General features: G+C 43.2%; 1 protein-coding gene across 3 annotated transcripts in view; it reads right to left on the bottom strand.

Moving 5' to 3' along the window:
* Nucleotides 1-25542, bottom strand: part of ncam1b (neural cell adhesion molecule 1b) — a 114325-nt gene that overhangs the window by 53105 nt on the left and 35678 nt on the right. For all 3 annotated transcript variants that reach the window (XM_079392384.1, XM_079392385.1, XM_079392386.1), the window contains exons 2-8: nucleotides 21442-21516; nucleotides 19452-19661; nucleotides 18437-18580; nucleotides 18040-18177; nucleotides 16540-16657; nucleotides 7620-7780; nucleotides 6824-6966 (exon numbers count right to left, since the gene is read on the bottom strand). In XM_079392384.1, the coding sequence (XP_079248510.1) occupies nucleotides 6824-6966; nucleotides 7620-7780; nucleotides 16540-16657; nucleotides 18040-18177; nucleotides 18437-18580; nucleotides 19452-19661; nucleotides 21442-21516 (989 nt within the window). The remainder of the gene's footprint in view (nucleotides 1-6823; nucleotides 6967-7619; nucleotides 7781-16539; nucleotides 16658-18039; nucleotides 18178-18436; nucleotides 18581-19451; nucleotides 19662-21441; nucleotides 21517-25542) is intronic.

Raw genomic sequence — 25542 nt, 5'->3', positions numbered from 1 at the left:
GGGGCCATACTTCCGGCATCCCTGCGAGTGGTTGCTTCACTCCTAGAAGCTGACGCCGGTTCCACCGCACATGCTTTTATACTTCCCAGTCGGTGACGTCACCCGCCTATGACGTCTCGCCCATCCATTGGACAGATTACACACGTGATTCAGAGCACGGGCACGCTGGAGAAATTCCCCTAGCATTTCGACGCAGCATCTCGTTCCCTTCAGGGAACCATGGTTACATGTGTAACCTGAGACGTTTTCCCCTCAGTTTTCTGAGTTTATATCTCGCAATTCTAACTTTTTCCCCTCAGTATTCTGAGTGTATATCTCGTAATTCCTATTTTTTCCCTCAGTTTTCTGAGTTTATATCTCGCATTCCCAACTTTTCCCCTCAGTTTTCTGTTTTTTATTATCGCAATTCCTATTTTTTCCCTCTGTTTTCTGAGTTTATATCTCGCAATCCCAACTTGCTTCACTCCTATAAGCTGACTCCAGTTCCACCACACGTGCTTTTATGCTTCCCGGTCGGGGACGTCACCCGCCTATGATGTCTCGCCCATCCATTGGACAGATTGCACACGTGATTCAGAGCGCAGTCACGCTGGAGGCATTCCCTTAGCATTTTGACGCAGCGTCTCGTTCCCTTCAAGGAACATCTTGGGTTACGACTGTAACCCTTGTTCCCCGAGAAAGGGAACGAGACACTGCGTCGGTAACAACACTTTGGGGGATCCCCCTCAACATAGCGCATCTGAAGCATGAATGAAACTATTCCAATACTGATTGGTGTTGCGTCATGACGTAACATGTGATGACATACTCGGAAGATACAAAGGGACGCCGACAAACAACAGAGTCAGCTTTTGCGATGAAGCAAGCCGCTCCCAGGCATGGAGAGGTGTGGCAAAGAGACGCAGTGTCTTGTTCCCTTTCTCGGGGAACAAGGGTTACAGTCGTAATCCAAGATGTTCCCCCTCGAGGGAACTCCCACTGCGTCGGTAAAGACACTTTGGGGAACTGTCCTAGTGTGAAGCTGAACCAGGCACAACTTAGGACGAAAGCACTTGTGCACCCGGCGTGGAGGGAAGGTCCAGGCTATAAAACCTGATGAAAGTATGCAGGGTGGACCACCCAGCCGCATCGCAGATCTCCTGCAACGGGACTCCTGAAAGGAGGGCCCTAGAGGATGCCATGCCTCTAGTAGAGTGGGCCCTCAAGGCCACAGGTGAAGGCAAACTGCGCACCTGATAGGCCAAGGTAATAGCCTGAATAATCCAATTACTAATCGTCTGCTTGGAAGCAGGAAGTCCCTTCTTGGGTGATCTCCAATGAGAAGACTTCTGAATAAAGATATTCAAAGCTCTGACAGGGCAGAGAAGATGAAGCCTCTCTTCTTCCGCCGACACATGAAGCGGAGGATGAAAAGCCTGAAGAACCACCGGCCGTTCCACATTAGATGGCACCTTGGGCACATAGCCGGGCCTAGGGTGTAAAATGGCCTTAACTCCTCCAGGGGCAAACTCCAGGCAGGTTGCGAGATAGCCAAGGCCTGGAGATCCCCACTCTCTTGAGCGAAGTAATTGCTAGGAGGAAGAGCATTTTAAAGGTCAGGTTCTTTGCCATAGCCGACTCGATAGGTTCGAAGGGGGCAAGTGACAGCCCTTCAAGGACCACAGCCAGATCCCAAGTTGAGACTCTGGAACAAGCCGCAGACCTCATCCTCCATGCACCACGGAGGAAACGCACGACCAGCTGGTGCTTCCCCAGAGGCCCAACTTCTAAAGGCGCACGGAAAGCCGCAATGGCAGCCAGGTAATCCTTTAGTGTGGACGGGGTAAGACCAGCAGAGAAACGATATTGGAGGAACTCCAGCACTGAAGCCACCGTGCAGTTAACTGGGACCAACCCACGTTCTCTACACCACGCAGAAAACACATTCCACTTTAGGCCATACAATCTCCTTGTGGAGGGAGCCCTAGAACGGAGTATGGTCTCGATCACTCCAACTGACAAGCCAGCCTCTAGGTACTGCGCCCCCTCAGGGGCCAGACCCACAGTTTCCACAGCTCTGGCCGAGGGTGAAAAATTGTGCCCTCTGCCTGAGAGGGATCTGCCACGGCTGGCCTGCCAGGAGTGACATAATATCTGAGAACCATACCAGGGCCGGCCAGAACGGGGCTACCAGCAATAGACTGACCACCTCTTTCCGGACCCTCTCCAGAACTAACGGGAGCAGAGCGGTCAGGGGAAAAGCGTACAGGCGTAGCCTCGGCCACGTTTGTACCATGGCGTCCAACCCCAGCGGGGCTGGATGCCTGAGAGAAAACCACAGTGAACAGTGGGTCATCTCTCGAGACGCGAACAAATCCACTTCCAATGCTGCAGACTCCCTGTCTGGCGGAGGAACACCTATGGCCTCCTTCACCAACAGGTAGTGAACTTCTTGTTCCATCACCCGACCCTGCTCTGGGTGCACTACCGTCCAGACCACCCCATTGAACTTCGGGGGGTGGTAACTGAACTGCAGTCTGTACCCCCTTTCTACTGTACGCAGGACCCATGGAGATATATTCGGAAGGCATTGCCATGCGCCGATATAATCTACTAAGGGAATCAACCTCTCGAGGCTGACCTTGGGTGTTCTTCGAGTATCGTTTACGATCCCCTGAAGCGCAATACCGGCAGGAAAAGACCGAAAATGATTTTCTGGGTGCGGACACTGTCGCTGTCAGGCCGCAAGCCTTTGGGGCGGACACTGCAGCGTACGTTCTCCAGAAATTGATGTGGCCTGAAGCGTACTGGACGGCGGGATACCAACATCGATTTCCTGAGGGTTCCGAGGTGGAAACGACCTTGATCGCTCCACCCCGTGGGGGGCAACCCTCAGAAGTCCTGCGAGAGCTAGGACCTCTTTCCCGAAGCCTTTCTCGCCTGAAGGACGGTCCTCAAATCGACCTTTGGTTTGGCAGGCCTCTGTTGCCAAGATCCCTGAGGAGGGGCTCTTGAAGCGACACTCTCTTTTTGTACCTGCCGGTACGAGGAGCTTGATGACAGCTGGGGCCAACTCAGAGCAGCCTTATTAAGATTTAGAGCGGCGAGGAAGGTACTGCTTAAATGCTGCAGACTGCTTTTTCGCCTCCTGAAACCTGTCGACGACCATATTGACTGCGTCGCCGAACATGCCAGAAGACGATATCGGGGCATCTAGGAGAAAGGCCCTGTCCTTCTCCTTTATCCCCGATAAGTTTAGCCACAAATGTCTCTCCGTGGCAACCATAGCCGCCATGGAGCGGCCGATGGCACAGGCCATCTCCTTGGTAACACGAAGAGAAAAAGCTGCAGCTCTACGCAACTCCGCTAAATCACCCGGAGTTGGTCCCTCGCCCTCATCTAAATCCTTTAAAAAAATCAGCCTGGTATGCCTGCATCAGTGCCATTGTATGCAGGTATGCACCAGCCCGACCAGCCACCATATAAGCCCTGCCCACCAATGATGATGTAACCCGACAAGGTTTGGTGGGCAGTACCGGGGCTTTAAGGGACGACCCAACGACAGAGGAGAGGTAGCTGGCTAAAGGCTCTTCCACCCGAGGCATCGTCCCATAACCGTACTCACACGCTCCCAAAATGGTACTATAATCTAAAACAGGAGGGTTAGACAGTCAAGCGGAGTACGGTTTATTCCATGACTTACACAACTCATTGTGTAAGTCAGGAAAAAATGGTAAACCCCGGCGTTGAGGCTGAGACCTGTGCTGCAGAAAGCGCTCATCCAATTTACTTTTCACTTGCACTTTTTTCTTGTGGCCACTTAATATTAAGTTTGGCCACAGCACGAGACAACACATCAACGAGCTCCTCAAATGCGAGTGAATGCAGTGGCGAGCTCTCTACAATTCCACCGAGGTGCTGAGCATGTCTAATTCCTCGGAATCAGACAGCTCAAACATCGGGTCCCCTTCCCGTGTGGAAGAAACCGTGACGTGGGCTTCCGCACGGGGAGTGAGAACATCGGAACTGTCAGATGAGGACTGAGAATATGCCGCAGCAATCTCGAGCCCTCCTGACAGATCCATCTGCGAGCCCCACGATCTAAGCCGACCCGAACTGCAGGGCGCGCGAGCCTGGCCAGCCTCATTAAACACAGCCAGGCGGCAGCGCAGCACTCTGATCGGCAGAGCATCACAGTCCGCACAGGCAGCTCCCTCTGGAGACTTGCCCGGGCGTGCTGCACTCCCAAATAATGAACACACAGCTGATGTGTGTCCCCACCTGTTAAAAACCTTGGGCAAGGATGCACACACCGCTTGAACTGTCCACTCGCCATGACAATATACTGCTTGTGACAAACAACACCAAATAAGACACACAATGACACAGAGCGCTTGCTGAAGAGCAAAAAGCTGACTCTGTTGTGTGCCAGCGTCCCTTTGTATCTTCCGAGTATGCCGTCATGTTACGTCATGACGCAACACCAATCAGGATTGGAATAGTTTCATTCATACTTCAGACGCGCTACACTGAGGCGGATCCCCCAAAGTGTCGTTACCGACGCAGTGCGAGTTCCCTCGAGGGGGAACCATGGTTACATGTGTAACCTGAGACGTTTTCCCCTCAGTTTTCTGAGTTTATATCTCACAATTAAACTTTTTCCCTCTGTTTTCTGAGTTTATATCTCACAATTCAACTTTTTCCCCTCAGTTTTCTGGGTTTATATCTCGCAATCCCGACTTTTACCCTCAGTTTTCTGAGTTTGTATCTAACAAGTCCAACTTTTTCCCTCCGTTTTTTGGGTTTATATCTCACAATCTAATTTTCTGAATTGCGAAAAAAAATAAAAAGTTGCAATTACCTTTTTATTTTATATTCTGTGGCAGTAATGGACTATTTCTGAGAAATACTGGATATATTATGCAACAAGAAAAAAATATTTGTTGTGCATGTTGTACATCATTGTTTGCATGTAACCACACAAAGCATGGTAGCTTTGATTTGATTATTTCTATTTTCAGATGGACAACAAAATAAATAAAATAAACAAGCAAACAAACAAATCAACTTTACATTGATATATACAGTAGTTTATCACTGTTTGCTCGTACAAGCCTAATAACTATTTGTTTATTGATTTATCATTTCCTAATTGACAAAATAACAACTAACATTTTTAAGCAGAGCAAGTACATTTTGATGAATTTTCCCATCTGGAATAACAGGCACTGATAAATCATGCCCAGGAATGTTTATTAAGTAAATAAAATAAAATTTGATTTCATTTAGCCAGAATGACAATCAACAGAGACAGCTGATAAATAAAATGTTATACAGCCAAAGTAACCTGCTAATCATTTTTGTAACCATGAAGAAATACATTGTGATCAACACAGACCAGTGAAGAGATGCTGGCAATCATCACAACCCAACACCCACATGAGATGAGCAAGACTGGACAAGACGACACGCAGGAAATGACAAAGCGGTCCAACAAAGAGCTTATATAAAACATGCTCCTTCAGGAACCCTGTGATGACAGTGACTCGGCACAAGCGAAATTGAGCTTCTCTTAGAAATCCTTTATTTTTTTTATATACCTCAAGGATAGAGGACAAAAGCTCAGTTTTAAAACCTTGTGGGCTGCTTAACCATCTGAAACAGGATTATTATCTTTTACTGAAAAAAATGTGTTAATAGATATTGGTTGGTTTGTGTTTTAACACCATGTCAGCTTCATTGGCTAGTTTCATGGCGAGTAACACGTTGAGCAATTTAAAAACCTATTTCATGTTTTTAAAGTTTGCTTTAAAAAAATCTGCATAATAAATGTGTTTAATAATAATACTAAAATATGTTTAAGAGATACTGGAATCTTTCATGAAGAGCATATCAGTGGATCTTCATTTAATATTAAAAAACTTGTAAATGTAAATAAATAAATACTCAAACCAAAAGAAAGAAAGAAAGTTACTAAAAATAAACCAACATTAAAATGAAAGAAAACTATAAAAATAAAAGCTTCAAATTCAAAATATTAATCCAAGTATAGGTCATAGTATATACAATGGTACAAAAATACCTAACTTTGCTAATAAGTAACTATTTCAAATTAAATATATATATATATATATAATATATTTATCACTTTCTCTTTAATCCATCACCTTAGATTTCTTTTCCACTGAGCTCATTACAGTACATTCTGGTTTTGCCTTCTCTGCAAAGAGTAAATGTGGTTCTGCCTTAGAATCAGGTTAAAACAGGTATGTAAGGCGGCAGCATAATTCATTTAGCCAGTGTTTGGAGCAGCCTTAACACCTATGGTGTCTCGCAAAGCATCCTCTCTAGGCAGCTCACTAGGTTGTGGAACAGAGCAAATGTAAAGCAATTTTTAGAGCTCATCCATCATCACTTTTCCTGTCAGGAACTGTTGCAATAGTATTGCATTTTCACCGCCATGCAAGTCTTTTTCACATATCAACAACTGCAGATCGTATCACAACTTGAAGAACTTCAGGAAATCGAAACACCAGACGGTCGATTAGCAAACGTCTCGAGTATGCTGACAACATCAGAGCCATTTTCGGGAAAAAACGGGAATATAGAAACAGATCTAAATGGCCCGTTACTATACCTGACCTTCTGATCTCATACCTGATAAATCCTTTTTTGGTGCTCCTGCTGACAAAAAGAATTGTATGAATGAAACAGAGGCAGGTGCACCACGGCTCCATCATTGAACTAGCTGCTGCCTATCTATAAGACCATGATCATCATTCTACTCTTCTAGCTCCTACTCCCACTTCTCTCCAGTGAGGAGCCCCTGTGCGTTTGGTGTTACCTGCTCTCCCTCTGTGAAGACCCTGGTGCCGAAGCTCCATGTAATGGTGGGTGTAGGGTCTCCGGTGGCCTCGCATGTTAACGTGACCTGTTCGTCCATTTCTGTGGTAGTCTGGTTTTCTAGATATGTGATTTTGGGTTGCACTGAGAGGACAGATATTATAAAGTTAGATCACTCCAAAATGACATTCTGTCACTGTTTACTCAATCTAATCGAAGTTCTAAACCCATTTTGTGGAACACAAAAGTAGATGTTTTGCAGGATGATAATTTAAATATGGCCTGTAAAGACAAGTTTTGATGCCTTTTACAAATAAGTTCCCCAATTTTCGGACCTACAGAAGTGTGAATGAGATTTGAGAAAAGCTTATTACAGTCTATTTCTATTATAAGACTTGGAATATGGTCATATCAACTACTTTTATGATGCTTTCTCAAAATTTTTAGAACTTGCTGGCATGCATCGGCCTTCACTTTCAATGTATGGAAAAGATGTATGAACATTTGGATAAACATCTCCCTTTTTTGTGTTATTTCATTTAAAAAGTCTTTAGGATTTGTTAGAAATTCAAAAAGTTTACCAGGTAAAACACATTTCACAGAGCAAAGAAAACAGTGAGTCAAGTGGACTATTTCTTTAAGGCATAAAACAATATATTCATGCAACTATACTTTGTTCTCTGCAGAATAAAACTGCATTTTTTTTTCCGTCATTGCTGAATTTTCAATATCAGTTTCAACAGAGTGCTTTCAGATATCTAGACTCCTGCGAGACTTCATCTCTCATGAATTCTTACCAAAGACTTTAAGGCTAAGTTCTTGTTCGCTCTCCCCAGCTTTGTTCTTCGCAATGCATGTGTAATCTCCCTCGTCCAGCTTTGTCACATCTAGTATTGACATCTCAGAGCCGTCTTCATTGAAGCTGTATTTATCCCCGCTCTCCAGTGGAACGTTGTTCCTGAGAGGAAAGAAAGTGCTAACATATTGAAACAATACAGCAATGGGAAAGACTAATCTGAACATTTTCTCTTCAAAGAGTTTGTTCTGTTAGGCTTGAAAAATTCAGTGGAAAAATAGTTGGAGCGATTAACTAATCATGAAAAGGGATGATTATAGCAGGGGTTTTCAAAGTTTTTGATGCTGCAGACTTCTAAATATGATGACACCCTTTCAAATTTATGCTGTGCATACTTTTATTTAAAGCTGCAGTCGTTAAAGCCGTAAGTTTTGGCTCTTTGTCGCCATCTCTGTTTGAAAACCTGGAATTGCAGCTTTATGTGGAATTATCTTGCTTGCGTGGGTTATGAGTTGGCATGTATATATACAGGGCCCTTCGTAAGTATTGGAACAGTAAAGACAAAATTTCTCTGTTGGCTGTGGAGTCAACACATATGCAAATATGATTAAAAGATGAATATGAGACAAAACTATTATTAGCCGTTTCAACACATACATGTTTTACCAAATAAAAAGAACAGCACTTTTAGAGTACATCCCACTCATTGATGTGAGCATAAGTATTGGGACAGTTGAACATAAGGCAGATATAAAAGATTAAAAGCTATTATTTAGTTGCAGATCCCTTGTGCACAATCACAGCAGTGAGTCTGTGACCCATAGACATCACCAGACTCTTGGTCTCATCCTTTGAAACGCTTTTCACAGCCTTTAATGCAGCCAGTTCCAATTGTTGTTTGTTTTGGGGAGTTTCTGCCTTCACTCTCCTCTTCAGCTGGTGAAATTCATGTTCAATCCGATTTAAATATGGAGATTGACTTGGGCAATCTAAGACTTTCCATTTCTTTGTCCTTATAAATTCCTTGACTGAACTGGCAGTGTGTTTTGGGTCATAGTCCTGATGCAATATGAAGCACTTCCCAATGAATTTGGTGATATATTCTTGAATAATGGTAGGCAAGATGGTTTTGTACCCTTCCAAATTCATTTTGCTACTGACATCATACATTAAGTCATCAGTAAAGTTGAGAGGGCCTGTTCCAGAGGCAGCCATGCATGCCCATGCTACAACACCACCTCCACCATGCTTTACAGATGAGGCTGTATGCTTGGGATCATTGCAGTTCCCTTTTTTCTCCACATTTTTGCTTTCCCATCACTTAGATAAAGGTTCATCTTTGTCTCATCGGTCTATAAACACAGTTCCAAAACTCTTCTGGCTCACCTTTGTGCTTTTTTGCAAACTCTAATCTTGCCTTTCTATTTTTGGTGCTGGTCAGAGGTTTGCATCTTGCTGTGTAGCATCTGTAATTCTGTGTCAAAGTCTCCTGAGGGCAGTAAATTGTCAGAGCATCACCCCAGCTTTCTGGAAGTTGTTGGTGATTTTACAGACACGTCTTTTAGGATTCATTTTCACACCTTTTATGATTTGTCTGTCATCAACTACTGTTGTTTTCTCAGCCGATCAGGTCGTTGTTGGTTGCTGGTTTCCAAACTCTTGATTTCTCCATGCCCTTTGTTTTTGCTAGAGCTCTAACTGACTTCCTCTTTTCCTTTAGCATCCAAATTGCTTGCTTTTCTCTCAAAGTCAGCTCCCTCATCTTCATCCTGGTTTGTGTGTGTCATCATCGAATGCAAGATTCAGAATGCAGTAATGGATATAACTGATACGACACATTCCCTGCTTTTAATATCTGGAGAATTAATGCAACAGGACACAGCTGATCACTTAGAAAGACCTGTGAGGCAACTGTTCCAATACTTATGCTCACAACAGATAGAGGGATGAAACTCTAAAAGTGCTGAACTTCTTAGCTGGTAAAACATCTGTGTGTTGAATCACCCAATAATAAAATGTGCCATTCTGTATTTTGTCTCATATTCATCTTTTAATCATATTTGTAAATGTCTTGACTCCACAGCCAACAGAGCAATTTTTTCTTTACTGTTCCAATACTTTTGGATGGCTCATATAGTTTAGAATTATTATTATTACAAACTATTATATATAACTACTATTTAGATAGATAGATAGATAGATAGATAGAGAGAGAGAGAGAGAGAGAGAGAGAGAGACTAAAATATAAAGAAATAAAAGATACTGTGTAAAATATACACAGTTTAACCAAAGTTTAACCACATTTCTAGACCAAATTTCTAAAGACTAAAAATATCAATAAAATATAAAGCCATACATAATACTGTGTGTAATATATAGAGTTTCCTAAAAAATTACAATAAAAATAATAAATGTTGTTAAATGGTTGTATTGAATATTAGTAATAATTAGGGGTGACCCCGAATAGTCGACGATTCAATGCTTCGATAGGAGGAGCCTGATTCGACTACCAATCTCACTTATTCGCGGGGTGTTATGATCATGCCATTTTGGCAATATGGGGGTGCTCAAATGTCTGATTTCACATAGAACTACCGGTTCCCTTCCAGGAACTCGAGCTGCGTCGAACGCTACGGGGAACGCCCTCAGCGTGACCGCGCTCTGAACCAGAGTGTAAAATGTCCAATGAAAGGGCGAGACGTCATAGGCTGTGACGTCACTGACCGGAAAGCATATAAGCACGTGCGGTGGAGCCGGCGTTTGCTTTTTGTCATTCAGCAACCGCTTCTCTGTCTGTGTGTATTGTCTTTGCATGTTGTGAGTCTTATTTAGTGTTGTTTGTCCTGCACAATCACTTAAGTAGGCTCCAGCAATATGTGCAAGCACTGGGGCGATAGCAGATCGCATTCTGGGCTGTGTGTTCCTCCCTACACAACATTATATCACTGCTTGGGATGCACGCAGTCTGTGTGTGGTCTGCTTCAGAGCAGAGCGCGCAGTTTCAGCTCTCGAGGGAGCTGACTGCCTGTTTGTGAGCTTTTTCATTTCTTACGCCTGCTCTCTGAAGGCTCTCTTTGAAAAAGAAAAAGAGAGGAGTGAGTTTCACTAGCCTTGAATGAAGACGGGCGAGCCCGTGTCTTCTTCCTCCTAGACCTGTCTTCCTCCGAGGAGGTGGACGCGTCAATGAAACAGTGTTTGCACAAGCATATTATGAATGAGAACGGCGCGCAGTCAGCTCAAAAAAAGGAGAAAGGGGGCTGGTTGTGTTTCTCTCCGCTGTACATCTCACATTCCCGCCGCTGCTGAGGCACGGCGGCGAGTGTGAGTGCGGGGATCGCAGCGCGCGTTGCCGAGGCGACGCGTGCGTTATTCTCATTCATATCAGAGCGATGCCCCGGGTGGAACAGACGCTCGCGAGCTATCTGTCCCCTTGCGTGGCGTTGTCTCTGAAGGCTCGCGGCTGCAGGTCAGGCTGGTGCGTGTCTGCACACCGAAAAAAAAAAAGAAAGAGAGAGTGTTGCAGGCGCACCAAGCTGACGTACCTGCTTAGAGAGCTGGATGAGGGATTGGGCTCAACTTGATTGAATTATAAGTTGGTCTCTGAGCTCCCTAGAAACGCTGTCTGTGGTCGACCCTATCTGACATGAAGGAGAAGATAGGGTTTTCCTCATGGACGCCCCGCTTGCGCCTTCTGGCCTGTTCGGCGACTACGTCAATTACGTCGTCGACAGGTACCAGGAGGCTCGTAGACAAGCGGCGGCGTTTCAGCGGTTTCTCCCTCGCCTTTCTCCAGCTCAGGGGGCTGCTAGGCGGGAGCAGCCCTCGCCGCGTGCCAGCCCCTCTTTAGAGAGGCGCAAAACAGAGCGTGGCTACTCACACCCCACCGAGGTGGGGCCGTGGCAGCTAACGCTCTGGGTCGGGGACCTCTAAGGCTAAGCCGGATCTGCGGACCGTTCTTAAGTCTAAGGGGGTTCTCGGCCAAGAAGCCTACGGGCGTGGGAGATCAGTCTGCCAACCCTGCCAGAGTTCCAGGGCGCAGCTGGCTCCAGCGAGCAATGTTCTCAGTTCTTCCGCCCCGAAGTGTAGCGGAGCTGGGAAGCTCGCCACCCCTGCGGGGGTCCCTAGAGCTCCTGGTTCGGCCGTCTCCTGCCGGTCCTCCGCTTCAGGGCACCGAGCCAGCAGCTCTAGGCACGCCAGAGGCCAGTCTCGAGAGACTGGTTCCCTTAGGAGACCATCAGGCAGCGTGGGAACTACTGCCGATGTGTCTCTTTGGGTCCTGCCTTGCAGGGTCTGGTCCTTCAGCTTGGTCTTCCTAGGAATGACGCGGGTCTGAGGACCGTCATTCATTAGGGGGCTGAGGCTGAGGCAGTCCTGGTGCTGTGCCTAGGACTTACGAGGGCAGACCCCTCTGGGGCAGATCGGGTGTCCGTCTCCCCCAGTGCCCTCGGGAGAGCAGTCTGCCAACCCTGCCAGAGTTCCAGGGCGCAGCTGGCTCCAGCGAGCGGTGTTCTCAGTTTCTTCCGCCCCGAAGTGTAGCGGAGCTGAGAAGCTCGCCACCCCTGCGGGGGTCCCTAGAGCTCCTGGTTCGGCCGTCCCCTGCCGGTCCTCCGCTTCAGGGCACCGTGCCAGCAGCTCTGGGTACATCAGAGGCCAGTCTCGAGAGACTGGTTCCCTTAGTAGACCATTTAGGCAGCGTGGAAACTACTGCCAATTGGATCTCATTGGGTCCTGCGTACTGTAGAGAAAGGCCTTTTGTATTCAGTTCGGCGCTCCGCCACCGCCTTTCAATGGGGTGATTCCCACGTGCGTGGTCCCCCAGCAGGCTCTGATCATGGAACAGGAAGTAGACACTCTCTTGGGGAAGGAGGCCATCGAGGTGGTCCCTCCTCACGGAAGAGAGTCCGGGTTCTACAGCCGGTACTTCATTGTTCCAAGGAAGGATGGTAGATCTGCGTCAGTTGAACCGCTCAGTCATGTCACTGAAGTTCAGGGTGCTTACACTCATCAGTCGTGTCTCAGACCAAGTCCGAGGACTGGTTTGTCACGATGGATCTAAGGACGCATATTTCACGTCTCCATCCTTCCCTCTCACGGGAAGTCCCTCAGGTTTGCTTTTAGGGGCAAAGCTTACCGATATTGGGTTCTTCTCGTTGGCCCTGCACTCGTACCCCGCATTTTACATCAACGATTGGTTGATTCTGGCTCGATCAGAGCAGGTGGGGACTCGGCATCGAGATGTCGATCTCGCGCACATGAAGGGGTTGAGACTGAACGTCAAGAAAGTGTGATTTTCTCCAGTAACGAGAACCACTTATCTAGGCGTGGTGTGGGATTCGACCACGATGCAGGCACGTATGTCTCCTGCTCGGAGCGAGTCGATCCTCACCTCAGTCAAGAGAGTGAAAGAGGGCCAGTCACTCACTGTCAGGCAGTTTCAGAAACTGCTGGGGCTCATGGCAGCTGCGTCCAACGTGATTACTTTTGGCCTGCTGTACATGAGACCCCTACAGGGGTGGCTCAAGACCAAGGGGTTCTCCCCGAGGGGAAACCCGCTTCGCATGATCAAGGTCACGCGGCGATGCCTACGTGCCTTAGACATGTGGAGCCAAGCTTGGTTCTTGTCTCAGGGCCCGGTGCTGGGAGCCTCTTGTCGCCGCGTAATGCTAGTGACGGACGCATCCCTCACCGGTTGGGGAGCGGTCATGAGTGGCCACCCTGCCCGCGGTCTGTGGAGCGGTCGCCATCTAACGTGGCATATCAATTGTTTGGAAATGTTGGCCGTGTTTCGTGCACTCAAGCACTTTCTCCCGGACCTAAGAGATCACCATGTGTTGGTGCGCACCGACAGCACAGCGGTGGTCTCTTACATCAACCACCAGGGAGGTCTGCGTTCGCGCCCCTTGTACAAGCTGGCGCACCAGATCCTTGTGTGGTCCCAGGGCAAACTTCGCTCGCTCAGAGCCATCGATATCCCTGGGTATCTCAATGTGGGAGCAGACATCCTGTCGAGGCAGGGGCTGAGGCCCGGGGAATGGATGCTTCACCCCGAGGTGGTGAAGCAGATATGGAGGTTTTTGGCTGTGCGACTCGAGAGTCAGCGCTATGCCCCTCTAGTTCCTCCAGCTCCTTTGGACTGGACGCTTGGTACAGACCTGGCCGAGGCTTCGTCTGTACGGTTTTTCCCCGATCGCTCTGCTCCCGGGAGTTCTGGATGGCAACAGGGATCTGGTGAACAGGTTGGAGACGGGTTCGCCCTATCTCCTCCTGCATTCCCCAGATCTAGCGCTCTCGTTCGTGGAAGCCCGCGTGTGCGGTTCTTCCCCCTCTGAGTGAGTGCTCGCTGTTGCAGCGCACGTTGCCGAGGCGACGCGCGCATTACGTGTGGAAGTTCTGGCCTCTGAGGGGGCGCAGCTCATAGCTTCCGGTCTCTCAACCGAGGTTGCTGAGACCATCTTCCAATCCAGAGCTCCCTCTACAAGGAAACTGTATGCCCTGAAGTGAAAATATTTCACTTCTTGGTGCGGAGACCGCCACCTTGACCCAGTTAACTGCCCGTTTGGTACAGTGCTGCAGGTCCTGCAGGCCCGTTTCTCCGCAGGGGTAACTCACTCCACCCTGAAGGTTTACGTGGCGGCTTTATCGGCCTACCACGCCCTTCTCGGTGGCCTTACAGTGGGTCGACACCCCCTGGTTACAGGTTTCCTCCACGGTGCGCTGAGGCTGAGGCCTCCTGTACGACGTGTCCCTACGGGGACCTTGCTGTGGTCTCTTAAGAGAGTGGGGATTTGTAGGCCTTTCATGGCCCCTTCTTATCTCGTCTTTGCCCCTGGTCTGGCCAAAGCGTTTTTCTACCCTCGAGCGGGTTATTTCCTAGATCCCCTCTTCTATACCACGGCCTGTCGTGCTGCAGGCCCTCAGTCCTCCTCCCTTTCGGGAGCCTGACCAGCGAAAGCATAACTGTGTGTGTCCAGTGCGAGCACTGGACGCATACGTCCACAGAGCTGCCCTGTGGAGAAGGACGGACCAATTGCTAGTTTGCTTCGGTCCTCCTAAGCGGGGTCTGCCTGCTTCTAGGCAGACCCTTAGCAGGTGGATTGTGGATACTATTTCCTTGGCCTATGAATCTTCAGGCATCCCTTCGCCTCTGGGGCTTAAGGCCCATTCAACTAGGAGTATGGCGGCCTCCAAGGCCTTTCTGGCAGGGGTTTCTATGCAGGATATCTGCAATGCTGCGGGTTGGTCCACGCCCCTCACCTTTGTTCGGTTCTATCACCTTGATCGTATGGCCACTCCCGGCTCTTCTTCTCGCCCTCGCTGTGCTCCCAGTGATACACACAGGGCAGGTATTTGGAAGTCTGGTGGCGTTGGCATCTCGTTCCCCGTAGCGTTCGACGCAGCTCGAGTTCCTGGAAGGGAACGTCTCGGGTTACGTATGTAACCCTGGTTCCCTGAAGGGAACGAGACGCTGCGTCTCTAGGCCATACTTCCTGTATCCCTGCGAGCGGTTGCTTCATTCCTGGAAGCAAACGCCGGCTCCACCGCACGTGCTTATATGCTTTCCGGTCAGTGACGTCACCGCCTATGACGTCTCGCCCTTTCATTGGACATTTTACACTCTGGTTCAGAGCGCGGTCACGCTGAGGGCGTTCCCCGTAGCGTTCGACGCAGCGTCTCGTTCCCTTCAGGGAACCAGGGTTACATACGTAACCCGAGACGTTTTCTCCGAATAAGTTAATATACAGCCTATTAAGATCATGCTGTAAATAAGAATCTGAAAAGAAGGAAGCTTTAAATAAATATTTAAACGTGCGTGAATAAATCCAACCACCTATAGATTTAAGTTTCACTTTCTACAATCCGTGACCGACAGAGGAGCATCTTGGCAGCAGGGAATTAAATCTTTAACAAGACTCAAACTGAAACAGTCAGAGTGAAAGACTGGATTTTTTAGATCAGGTAGGGTACAAGTGATTTCAAAACATTTCAGCCGGTTTATATCGTGTATATATTATTTATCTCGTATAAGATGCATTTGGTTGAGTTATTGAGTTAAATATGATAATACTCTGTATAATATATTTAGTTTAATAAAAAACTTTAATGAAAATCAGCAATATTGAATAACTGTATTTTGTACTACTACTACTACAACTACTACTAATAATAATTATTAATTATTCTTACTCCTCCTCTTATTATTATTATTATTTTAATTATATCATCCACGAGTTTGCAAAACAGTAGATTACAATTTCCTTTTATATCCTGGATCAAAATATTATTTTTTATATATTTTTAAGCTACACATTTTCCATGCACCCTGTTCAATATTCACTAACTGAGATTTTACTGAGAAACAAAACAAAAAAATAAATAAATAAATATACAGAAAATCGGAAAACACTGTTAGCAACCACTAGCTTTCATTCTACTTCTATTTGCCCCACTATTAGTGGTCTTTGTGCAGACACTCTTGAATTCATTGGATTCTTGACCACAGTGGTGATCTCTTGATTTAAGGTCAAACAAGTAATAAATATACCATAACCCTTGTCAGAGGAGAGGACCTGAGTTATTTTGAGTCAAATAAACACCTCCTTCACGTCAGAACAAAAGATCCTTGAGGCGTGTTGTATCATCCCGAGGGATTCGTGTCTCACACGCTCTCCTCCACAAGCAGAGAGAGTACGCACTCCCGCTGAGAACACGGTGATGGCTGAGGAGAGACTCATACTTTAAAAGTACTAATGGTGTGTTTTTCTATGCCATGTCATCCACAAAAGTTCTTAATTTATTCAGAGGCCTTTTCTTCTTGCTTTGAATTCCTAATCCAAAATACACAAGAGGAGGTGCAGCAAAACCAATGTTTCAGTAGTGCTTTTTCCCTCCTGAGGTGATTTTGTGTAAAAATATGGGCTTACCGTGCCCAGGTCACCATTGGCTCAGGAAATCCGTCTGCATCACAGGCCAGCAGGGTTGAGAAGCCCATGTCAGCGGTGGCGTTCGTTTCCGCTTGACGGATTCGTATAGTGGGCAGGACTGAGCAGAAAAGAAAACTGCAGGTTTGATATGTGGAGCCGAATAAAACTTCTATATCCTAACCCTCTTAGCTGCATACCAGTGTTTATTCTACTTAAAATAGAACACTTAAATAATTAATGTATATTATTATGTACTATTATGAAAAAAAAAAAAATTCTACAAAATACTAAATAGTTTTTTTTTTTTTTTATAATATTACACGCATGCATAGCTAAATCAATTTTAATAAAATATAATCTAACATTTAATCAGAAATCACATTGTATATACACTTGCTGCCTTCAGGGAACAACCACTGCAGAACAAGAAATTAGCACTTTATAGAAATTGAAAATGCTAGGATGTGAACCTCCTGGAATACTAATACAAATATATACATGACAAGGGGGGGAAAAGAAAGTAAAAGTATGTAATGTACAACTACCAAATATGTTTTACTCCGTTGTGGTACAGTGTTGCCTCAAGCCTCAATGTGCACACTTTCGATAATGTGTATAATATAAAGTTAATCAAAATACATCTTTACTCTTTCATAAATGTGGCTTTTGATGAAAAAGACAGTTACACTGTTGAAAGGTTCACTTTGATCACATTCACAAAGAGAATATGGCACTGCAGCAAATCTGACACATGCTGAAAATGAAATCAAATTGGCTGCCAATAACTGATATAACCAATTTTTGTGTAAATGTTTGCTCCTCCTCTCTTGATAAGAAGGAACTAACAAATTAAGTGCTGTATTTTGTTGCACCGTGGTCGCTCAAGCAAACTAAACAACAACATAAAGATAACCCACTAAGGAGTCAAATTAAACTCAAACAAGACAACGAATAAACAGAAAGGCAGACATAAGAGGGGAAATTACATTACCGGGTTTACCACAGGAAGGAAAACGACATAGCAAATAAGAAAGAAATCAAAAGGAGATGAGGGAAAAATGTCTGTGGAGCAGCTTGACAACAGCTACTTCAAAAAATGTCTGATCCTCAACACAAAACACCGAGCTGTATGCTCAACCTCAACACCAACACAGCTGCTGATCAAATACACAGATCAATATTGTGATATCTTGTTCTAGCTAAATCAAGAGAGCTTTTCTTAACCAGTAAGCTAGTAGGTTAAGCTGTTAGCTTGCAAACTGAAAAGACAAAGAAAGAAATGTATAATTTGACCAATTAAGCTTTGTTAATCCAATTTAATGGGATTAGTGTGCTATTTAAAAAGACATTTCAAAATTTTCATGAGAATAAAAAGCTAAACAATGTATAGCATTTGTATGATTTGTCATTTGAGACCAATTGTCTCATCCAATGTAATGGCTCTGGAGTCAAAGTGGGATCGGATTCTGGTGGGATCTTTTGAAATGCCCAAAGACTCACCATTCACAACCACTTTAATGCTGCGGAAGTCAACCTCTCCGCGGGCTTTAATGCGGCCCTCACAAGTGTAGACACCCTCGTCGGTCTTCCTGATCCCTCGGATTTGGAGATGGTTGTTATTCAAAGTCTTGAAACGGACTGTGGAACAGAACAAAGATGAACAGATGTGTGCGAAATTGCGTATTAAAATCTCATGCAAATTTATCCATTTTAACAGTTTTTTCATCTGTTATCACAGGGATTAATAAAGTGCCACATTTCTGAGAAAGCAGCATTAGGCTGCAGTAATGATCTCATCAATTTATTAATGAACGCAAACAGTGAGAGTTAAGCAAAGTACATCTCACTTCTTATGTAACCAATTTTTTACATGTAAAGTGTGAAACTTTTGACTTACCATCTTTTTCAAACTGGATCTTTGCACCTTTGTATTTCCAGAGGACGGTGGGTGGAGGTGAACTTATGACGTCACACACTATAATGGCATTGTCCCCTTCAGTGAACTCTTGAGGTGATGGGACATTTGTGAAGGTGATTTTTTCTGGAGGAAAATCCAGCAATAACTTCAATTTATCATGCAATGATTCATTTTGTATTTTTGTAGTCTACAGCAAGGAACAGAGTCATCATCCAAAATAAAGTCTCCTCAGAAGCACCCTTAAAAATTTGGGAAATATAATTAGCATTTTTTATCATCTGAAATGGGCTGTGACTTTTAAAGTGACTTAAAAATATACAGTGCATTTAATGTCAATTATGCAAAACACATTTGGTTTTGTGCTAAATAAGAGAGGTATGGGAGCTCAAGTTTATTTGTATAGTGCTTTTTTCTCATGCATTTCCATTTAGCTTCAAATAAATTTGTTTAGGCTTGGCGCTTATAATAAATATTGATTATAATGAATACCACTATAATTTGTGTTTGTTTTTGTTTTATATTTTTCTGTTTTCTGTTCTGTTCTGAATACCATTAAAATTATAGGATTTGTTGTTGAATGGGGGGAACTAATATACATGTTTACAGTGTTTGTAACAGTTTAGTTTTATTTACATAACTTTTTTTGTTTACATTTACACAACTGATGCAACTTTTCTTTTTTTCTCTTTCTCAACAATGTAATTTGACCCAGTGCAACTTATCGTCAAGTGCAATTTATATTCTGGAAAATACAATAAGTAGAAGCATAAGTGAAAATTTAAACTGTTGATGGCGCTAAAGACATTGAGATGGAGACCTCACAATTGGCACAAGGATTGTTCAGACCCTCTCCAACTAGTGTGCCAAACTTCATAAGTTTTCGCCAAACAATACATAGAAAACTTGAATTTAAATTTGACATCACAAATTTTATTTAGCCATTCTTCTGTATATATTCTACCAGCACAAATAAATCAAACATGTCATATCTTACGGTATATCTTCAGATTGACGGTGGATTCTGCTTCCCGATCACCACTGCTGACCACACATTTGTATGTGCCGGCATTGTCAACCTTTGCGTTATAGATGGTGAGAGTGGAGGATGTCTCGTCGTTGCGAATCACGCTGATATCCAGTCTGCCCAGCTCAATTTTCTCACCGGTTGGAGCAAACCAATCGATTTCCTTGGCCCCACCGATAACTACAACGCAAACATTCATGAGCTGATCCTATGTATTAAATGTGTCATATAAACCATTCTGTTAAAAGTTAAGCTTGTGTAAACATTCACAAAGCAGAGATGAATCAATCAAAAGCGAATCAGGCCTGACGCGATCGAATTGTTTGCTTGAATTAGTTGGGATTAGGTGTCGCTGGCACAACAGCTGTCAGAAGGCACAACTTAAACTTCAACTGATTCTCAGGTTACCAGTCTATTACCCAAATCAGTGGACCGTAGGACACAGCACTGGTGAAGACTCGAGTGTTCAGAGCAATTATCAGAGCTGCTTTTCCACGCCTTTGGGCCTTCAAATGAAGCCCAGGAGAGTGAAACCAGGAAAAAACGTTTTTTCAAAGAGAGATATAGGCACACAAAGGTTTAACGTATTCCTCTTGTAAGCCCTATTCACATGGGTCTTGTTTACTGAGTCCTCTGTGATATTTGCTGACATAGAACACCATCAGTGACATTAAAGTTGAATTCACACTAGCGTGCCATTTCAGCAAATGAATCATCTAGAAGATCACTGCTTATTTTAGGTTACAAAACATGGAAAATCTGACCTTTTAGGGCCAGGAATCAGGTCACTAAAACTGTGTACCAGATTTCTAGAAGGTAACATTGAGAATATTCATAAAGAGGGGACACACATTTTTAAATACAGACAATAATCGACCATGTTAGAAACAGGTGGTCACTGAGTGAAAGGGGTTTTCTTCCAAACATGATGATCCCCTTTTCTAAAATATAAAAGACAAATAAATATTGCAGTAAATAAAGCCCTTATTTATACTGTGTGAGAAAAGTAGTAAGTGTGATATAAAAACTATATATTTGCTAAATTAAATAATTAGTTTTTATATTGTCATAACCAAAAGGAATTAAAACTAGAAAATATTTATTTAGTACTAAGTTTGTTTTTCCAACCCACTATCAGTTAGATGCATAAATTTGTTAAATAACATTATTCAAATTCAATTCTAACATTAAACGTTGTTCCAAAGCAGTATTACAAAGAAAATTGGCTTAAAAACCCCAGTGAAAAAGATAAAGGTCAAGAAACATGCATACATTCAAAAATAGTTTGTATTTGTGCTCTCTCTCTCTCTCTCTTTTTGATCACATTCTTACTATTAAAAACTACTGCTGTAAATATCTAAACAGAATCAAATAAAGTAAATCGAGATCAAAATGAAACCATAAATGATGACAAATTCAGCAAATTAAACTCTTTTTTACTTAATTTTCTCTGAGATGTTTCACAAATCCCAAACAATCCCTTCCCTAGAGCCAAGTTTTAAAACCCCTGACCCCCTGCTCTAAACTAGATTCATTTACACATGTGCCCATAAAGCAGAAAATGAGCAGTGTAAATGTTTGTGGTTAAATGACAGCAGGAGAGAAAGATTGACAGTAATATGAAATACAGATGGATAAACAGACCCAATACAATTTGGTAGGCAAAGAACACAATGACATTGACATTGATTTAAATGCCAGATATATTATCAATATAAAACCATATCGGTACCAGATGTAACCTGGTCAGTTGGCACTCCGTTTCTATTTCTATGGCGTCACACCAAGAAGCCTCGCCCACACTGGGAACTAACTAGAAAGGAATCCTGCTCCTTGCATAACTAAGAATGAATTAAATGATCTACAAAACAAATCCCCGCAGTAAGCAGTCAGAGCTGATTTACCTGCAGAAAAACACTGTAATGAGGCCAGAAGGTATCTGGTCAATACAAAAACTTACCTTCACACAAAAAGAATCGAGACTCTCCAACACTAATCTCACCCTGCGCAGGTGTAATATCGACCTGCAGAGAAACTGAAGAGAGAGAAAAGTATTAGGATTAAAGAAGACATCAAACAAACCTGCTATAATAGAGCTAAAGTTAGTCCAAAAAAATCATACAGTTGGAAAAGTTCCTCAGTTGTGAGTTGTTTCTCCACATGCATAATTCAGTAGCCTCTGAGAGCACTTTTCATTAATTCCACACAAGCGGCACATCTCTCCTCTTTTACAGCCGCACAAGTAACTATGGAAACCCCTCTGACACGGGCTCTTCAAATAAACAACGAAGCATCATTTTGATCCGACTAAATGAGAGGCGACAACAGACAGTGAACCTAACAAGCTCATTGTCAACTCGGCCATTTCACCTCCTTAGAGTTTTGCAGATTCATTTATTGCCTTATTCCCACCACATCTGATGGCGACATCAGCGCATTCAGCACTATGTCACAAATGTAACCAATTTTACTGAGATTTATTCCTGAGAAATTCAAATCTCCTCTTAAACTCATTCTAAGCTAGGCCAGAAAGGCTGTTTGCTTTTAAAAACGATACTTCTATCTATTTTGCCCTCAAAAACTCTAGGAACGGAAATAGTAAAAGAGATCAATATGTTTCAATTGAGGAAACAACTCAGAGTGTTAACTTGAGTGTGGCCATTGCTCATTTCTCATTCATATGTTGAAGCGCAGGGGATGTTTGGGAAATGAGTAAAGACAAAGAGAGCAGACTGAAGACAAAATTGATCCTCTCACAGATGGTGGCCTTTAGTCTTCCAGGTAATTTAATAAATGGACAAAGCCGGACGAGGGTAAACCTCAATTAAATCAGCATATTCAATCAATACTATCGGATGTTTGTTGTTCTTAGTTGAAGGGCCATTTATTTCATGCGTCTTCACACATTTATAATATTTATGTAGATAAAATAATAACTTTAAGTCGGTCAACTTTGGGAGTGTCATAAAAAGGCTAGAGTTCTGCTGAGGACAGGACTTTGAATTAATTAGCCTCTTATTAGCAAGGCATGCTGGGAGATGCATGGTGACACTGGAGCAGTGTGTGTAACGGCCACAAACCTCTAATCTCTGAAGTCCCTGCTTGAATTCACTTTGAAGAATTACAAAAACAATGCTGCCTACAGTGAACACTTTTGCTAAAGACTAAAGCTAAAGCTAAAAGCTAAAGCTAAAGACAGATTTGACTTCTACACTATGACCAGGACTATTTTACTGAAAGAAAATATGAGGAATCATCAAATTATGCTTGAAAATGTTCTTCTGGGAATATACTTCAGAATTGAACTCTGAAAACTTTTAGATCAGAAAACTTCATCCCCCGTGGAAAAATACATTTATTATGATAAAGCTGCAAAAACAGATAGTTCAGAACATATGCAACTATTTAAGTCAGATGAATACATTAACACATGACAAATGCCCATATTTACATGTCAACTAAGTCTGATCAGAAACTTGGCCAGTTGGAGTGAGATCTTGAGGATAAAATAAGCTGTTCTTGGCCATGTAGCACCTACAGCTCTGCGCATCATTATGAGGGATCACAATTGTTAGAAACTGGCAGATCCTGATAGCGAATCAGAATATATTACAACTGCTATAAGCAGCAGCCCATGTGAGCACAACAATTTCAATTTCATTTGACATATAAAGGAGGAGTTTACATAGAGGGCTTAAATGAAATTTTGAAGAAAAAAAAAACTGGCTCTGCAAAGTCGAGGTGAAACAGAAGCGACAGATCATTTCTTCTGAATTGTGACATTTATCTGAGTGTAAAAAATCTTTGAAAAAGAAAAAAATTTAGGGCAGGGGCTTGGTTCTATGCATTATTTGTTGATTTGATTTTGAGACATGGGTGTTGCAATTTAAAAGTGGAGGCAGATGAATGTGAGGTTGCAGGGACTGTTAGATTCTCCAATCATTTGCAGGGACTAAGTAATTGGAGAAGTCCTATATGTCACCAGAGAGCACATCTGGAAGGTCCAGATTTGACATTTTGATTAAACATTATGAGATCTTTTTTTTTTTTTTTTTATAAAACAAGTGCATAAATGAATTGTTCACAGTAAGACCTATAAAAAGCATTTAGAAATATATATGGTGAATTTTCATTCCATGCCAATTTTCAAGCTCAGCTGCTCTTCAAGAGCCGCTTGAAAGTCTGAGTCTGTGGAACACAGTTCATAACTGGTATGAAAGCAATCCATTCTACTTTGTGGAAGTGAACAGCTATTGATGGCGTATAATTTGCCTGTTATAATATTATAATGCACTCCTCATTGCTGCTGACCTCCGCAGAAATTGGCTTACAAATCAATTGAACCAAGTTTGAAAACAGCCTCAGTCACAGCAAAAGAAATTTCACAGCACACCTCCACCTCATTTCTCAAGGGTCTGTTTTGTGTTTAAAGTAAAAGTGCACTCAAAATGAAAATGCTGTCTTCATGTACTCACCTTCGTGTCATTGCATACAACTTTTTTTTTTTTTCTGTAGAACACAGATGTGAATTTATGATTTTTTTTCCAGTGTAATGAAAGTACATAAAGCACCAAAAAAAGTGGCCTGTACAACTTGTGCATCAAATTCCAAGTCTTCTTTATGTGAGAGATAGATTGAAATGTACCCTTGCTCAGATCGTTTTGACAAATTGTCTAATCCAGTTCAATCAAACTAAATGATTTGTTCATGAATCAATCCTGAGTTCAACTCACTGACTGAATCTGGTTTCAATGGTTAACAGCTCACTGGATAATATCAATTATATGAATATTAACTGACATTTTAATCTTTTCATAACACTTATCTATGGTATGATTTCAGTGAGCAAGTTTATGGTAGATTTATGAGACTTTTACGGTGCTTTTGCATCATTTTTGAAGCTTGAAATCAGCGCCCTTTCATTGTAAAAAGCTACCAGTACACTTTAGAAAAATATCTTCTTTTGTGTTGCACAGAAAAAAGAAACTTACAGGTTTGGAATGACATGAGTGTGAGTAAATGACAGATGTCTTTTTCTGAGAAATCAATGGAAGTGTGCATGGTGTTTCATGCACTATTTTTCAGTGAGTCGTGAGTAAGTGCTTTTGCGATGAGAGAGCTCTGTCTGTGTGTGTGTGTGTGTGTGTGTTTGTGACTGCAGCTGGATGTGCCTCTCTGCTCATAGTCCCACCCAATCAAACACATATGATCTCACCTCATCTGTTTAACACATCCAAGATGACGCAAATGTAGAACATTTGAACATTGTTGACAGGATTGTTATTTTATAAACCTTCAAGTATTTGAATGAATCATCTTACATTTTAGCATTTGACTTCATATTTCATTTGAAATCCTCTTTCATATCTGTCGATTTCCTCTGGGAAAACAAATGGCCCAGCAGAACTGTCACACTGAATCTTAAAAGTAAGAGATGAAGAGATTCGCAGGCATTTCGTCCTCAGCGTCTCTGCTGGAGACTGGGAATACCTGAATTTGTGATATTTTCTACAACACAACTGAACTGTATGTGTAACCAGCTGGGTTAGCAATAGATGTCGATTTCAAATGAACTGCCTGCAGTCTGACGGTGGTATCATGGGTAGGTTATCATCCCTCAGGGAAGAGTTTCTTCATGACAAAAGGAAAAACACCATGAGAAAAGTCTGGGTGGGGGGGGGGGGGGGTGTCACATATGAAACTAACTGTTTACTTGCACTGTGTGGGAAAACAGAAACACAGGAGATTAAATGAAAATCTGTAGTGCTGTGACTGTTCAGAGACGATACATCGACAATGAAAGAGTTTGTTGAAATCATTACTTCATTACAATTGTACTTGGATCAGGAACTGTAATGTTTCTATATAGATACCTTAATCAATATAGAACATTATAGGACTCTTGAGTGTTGCAAAGGCTAATTTCTGAGCTAGAATTTTATTTTCTAAGCATTCAGCGAGCATTCAAACATTCACTTTTATTCAGCAAGGATGCATTCAACTGATCAAAAGGTGTTATTTTAAACTTTTTATTCAAGAAATCCTAACAAAAAAAGTGCAA

The sequence above is a fragment of the Barbus barbus genome (genome assembly GCF_936440315.1).
Source record: "Barbus barbus genome assembly, chromosome: 34".
NCBI lineage: Eukaryota > Metazoa > Chordata > Actinopteri > Cypriniformes > Cyprinidae > Barbus > Barbus barbus.
This window is presented reverse-complemented; position numbering and strand designations above follow the sequence as displayed.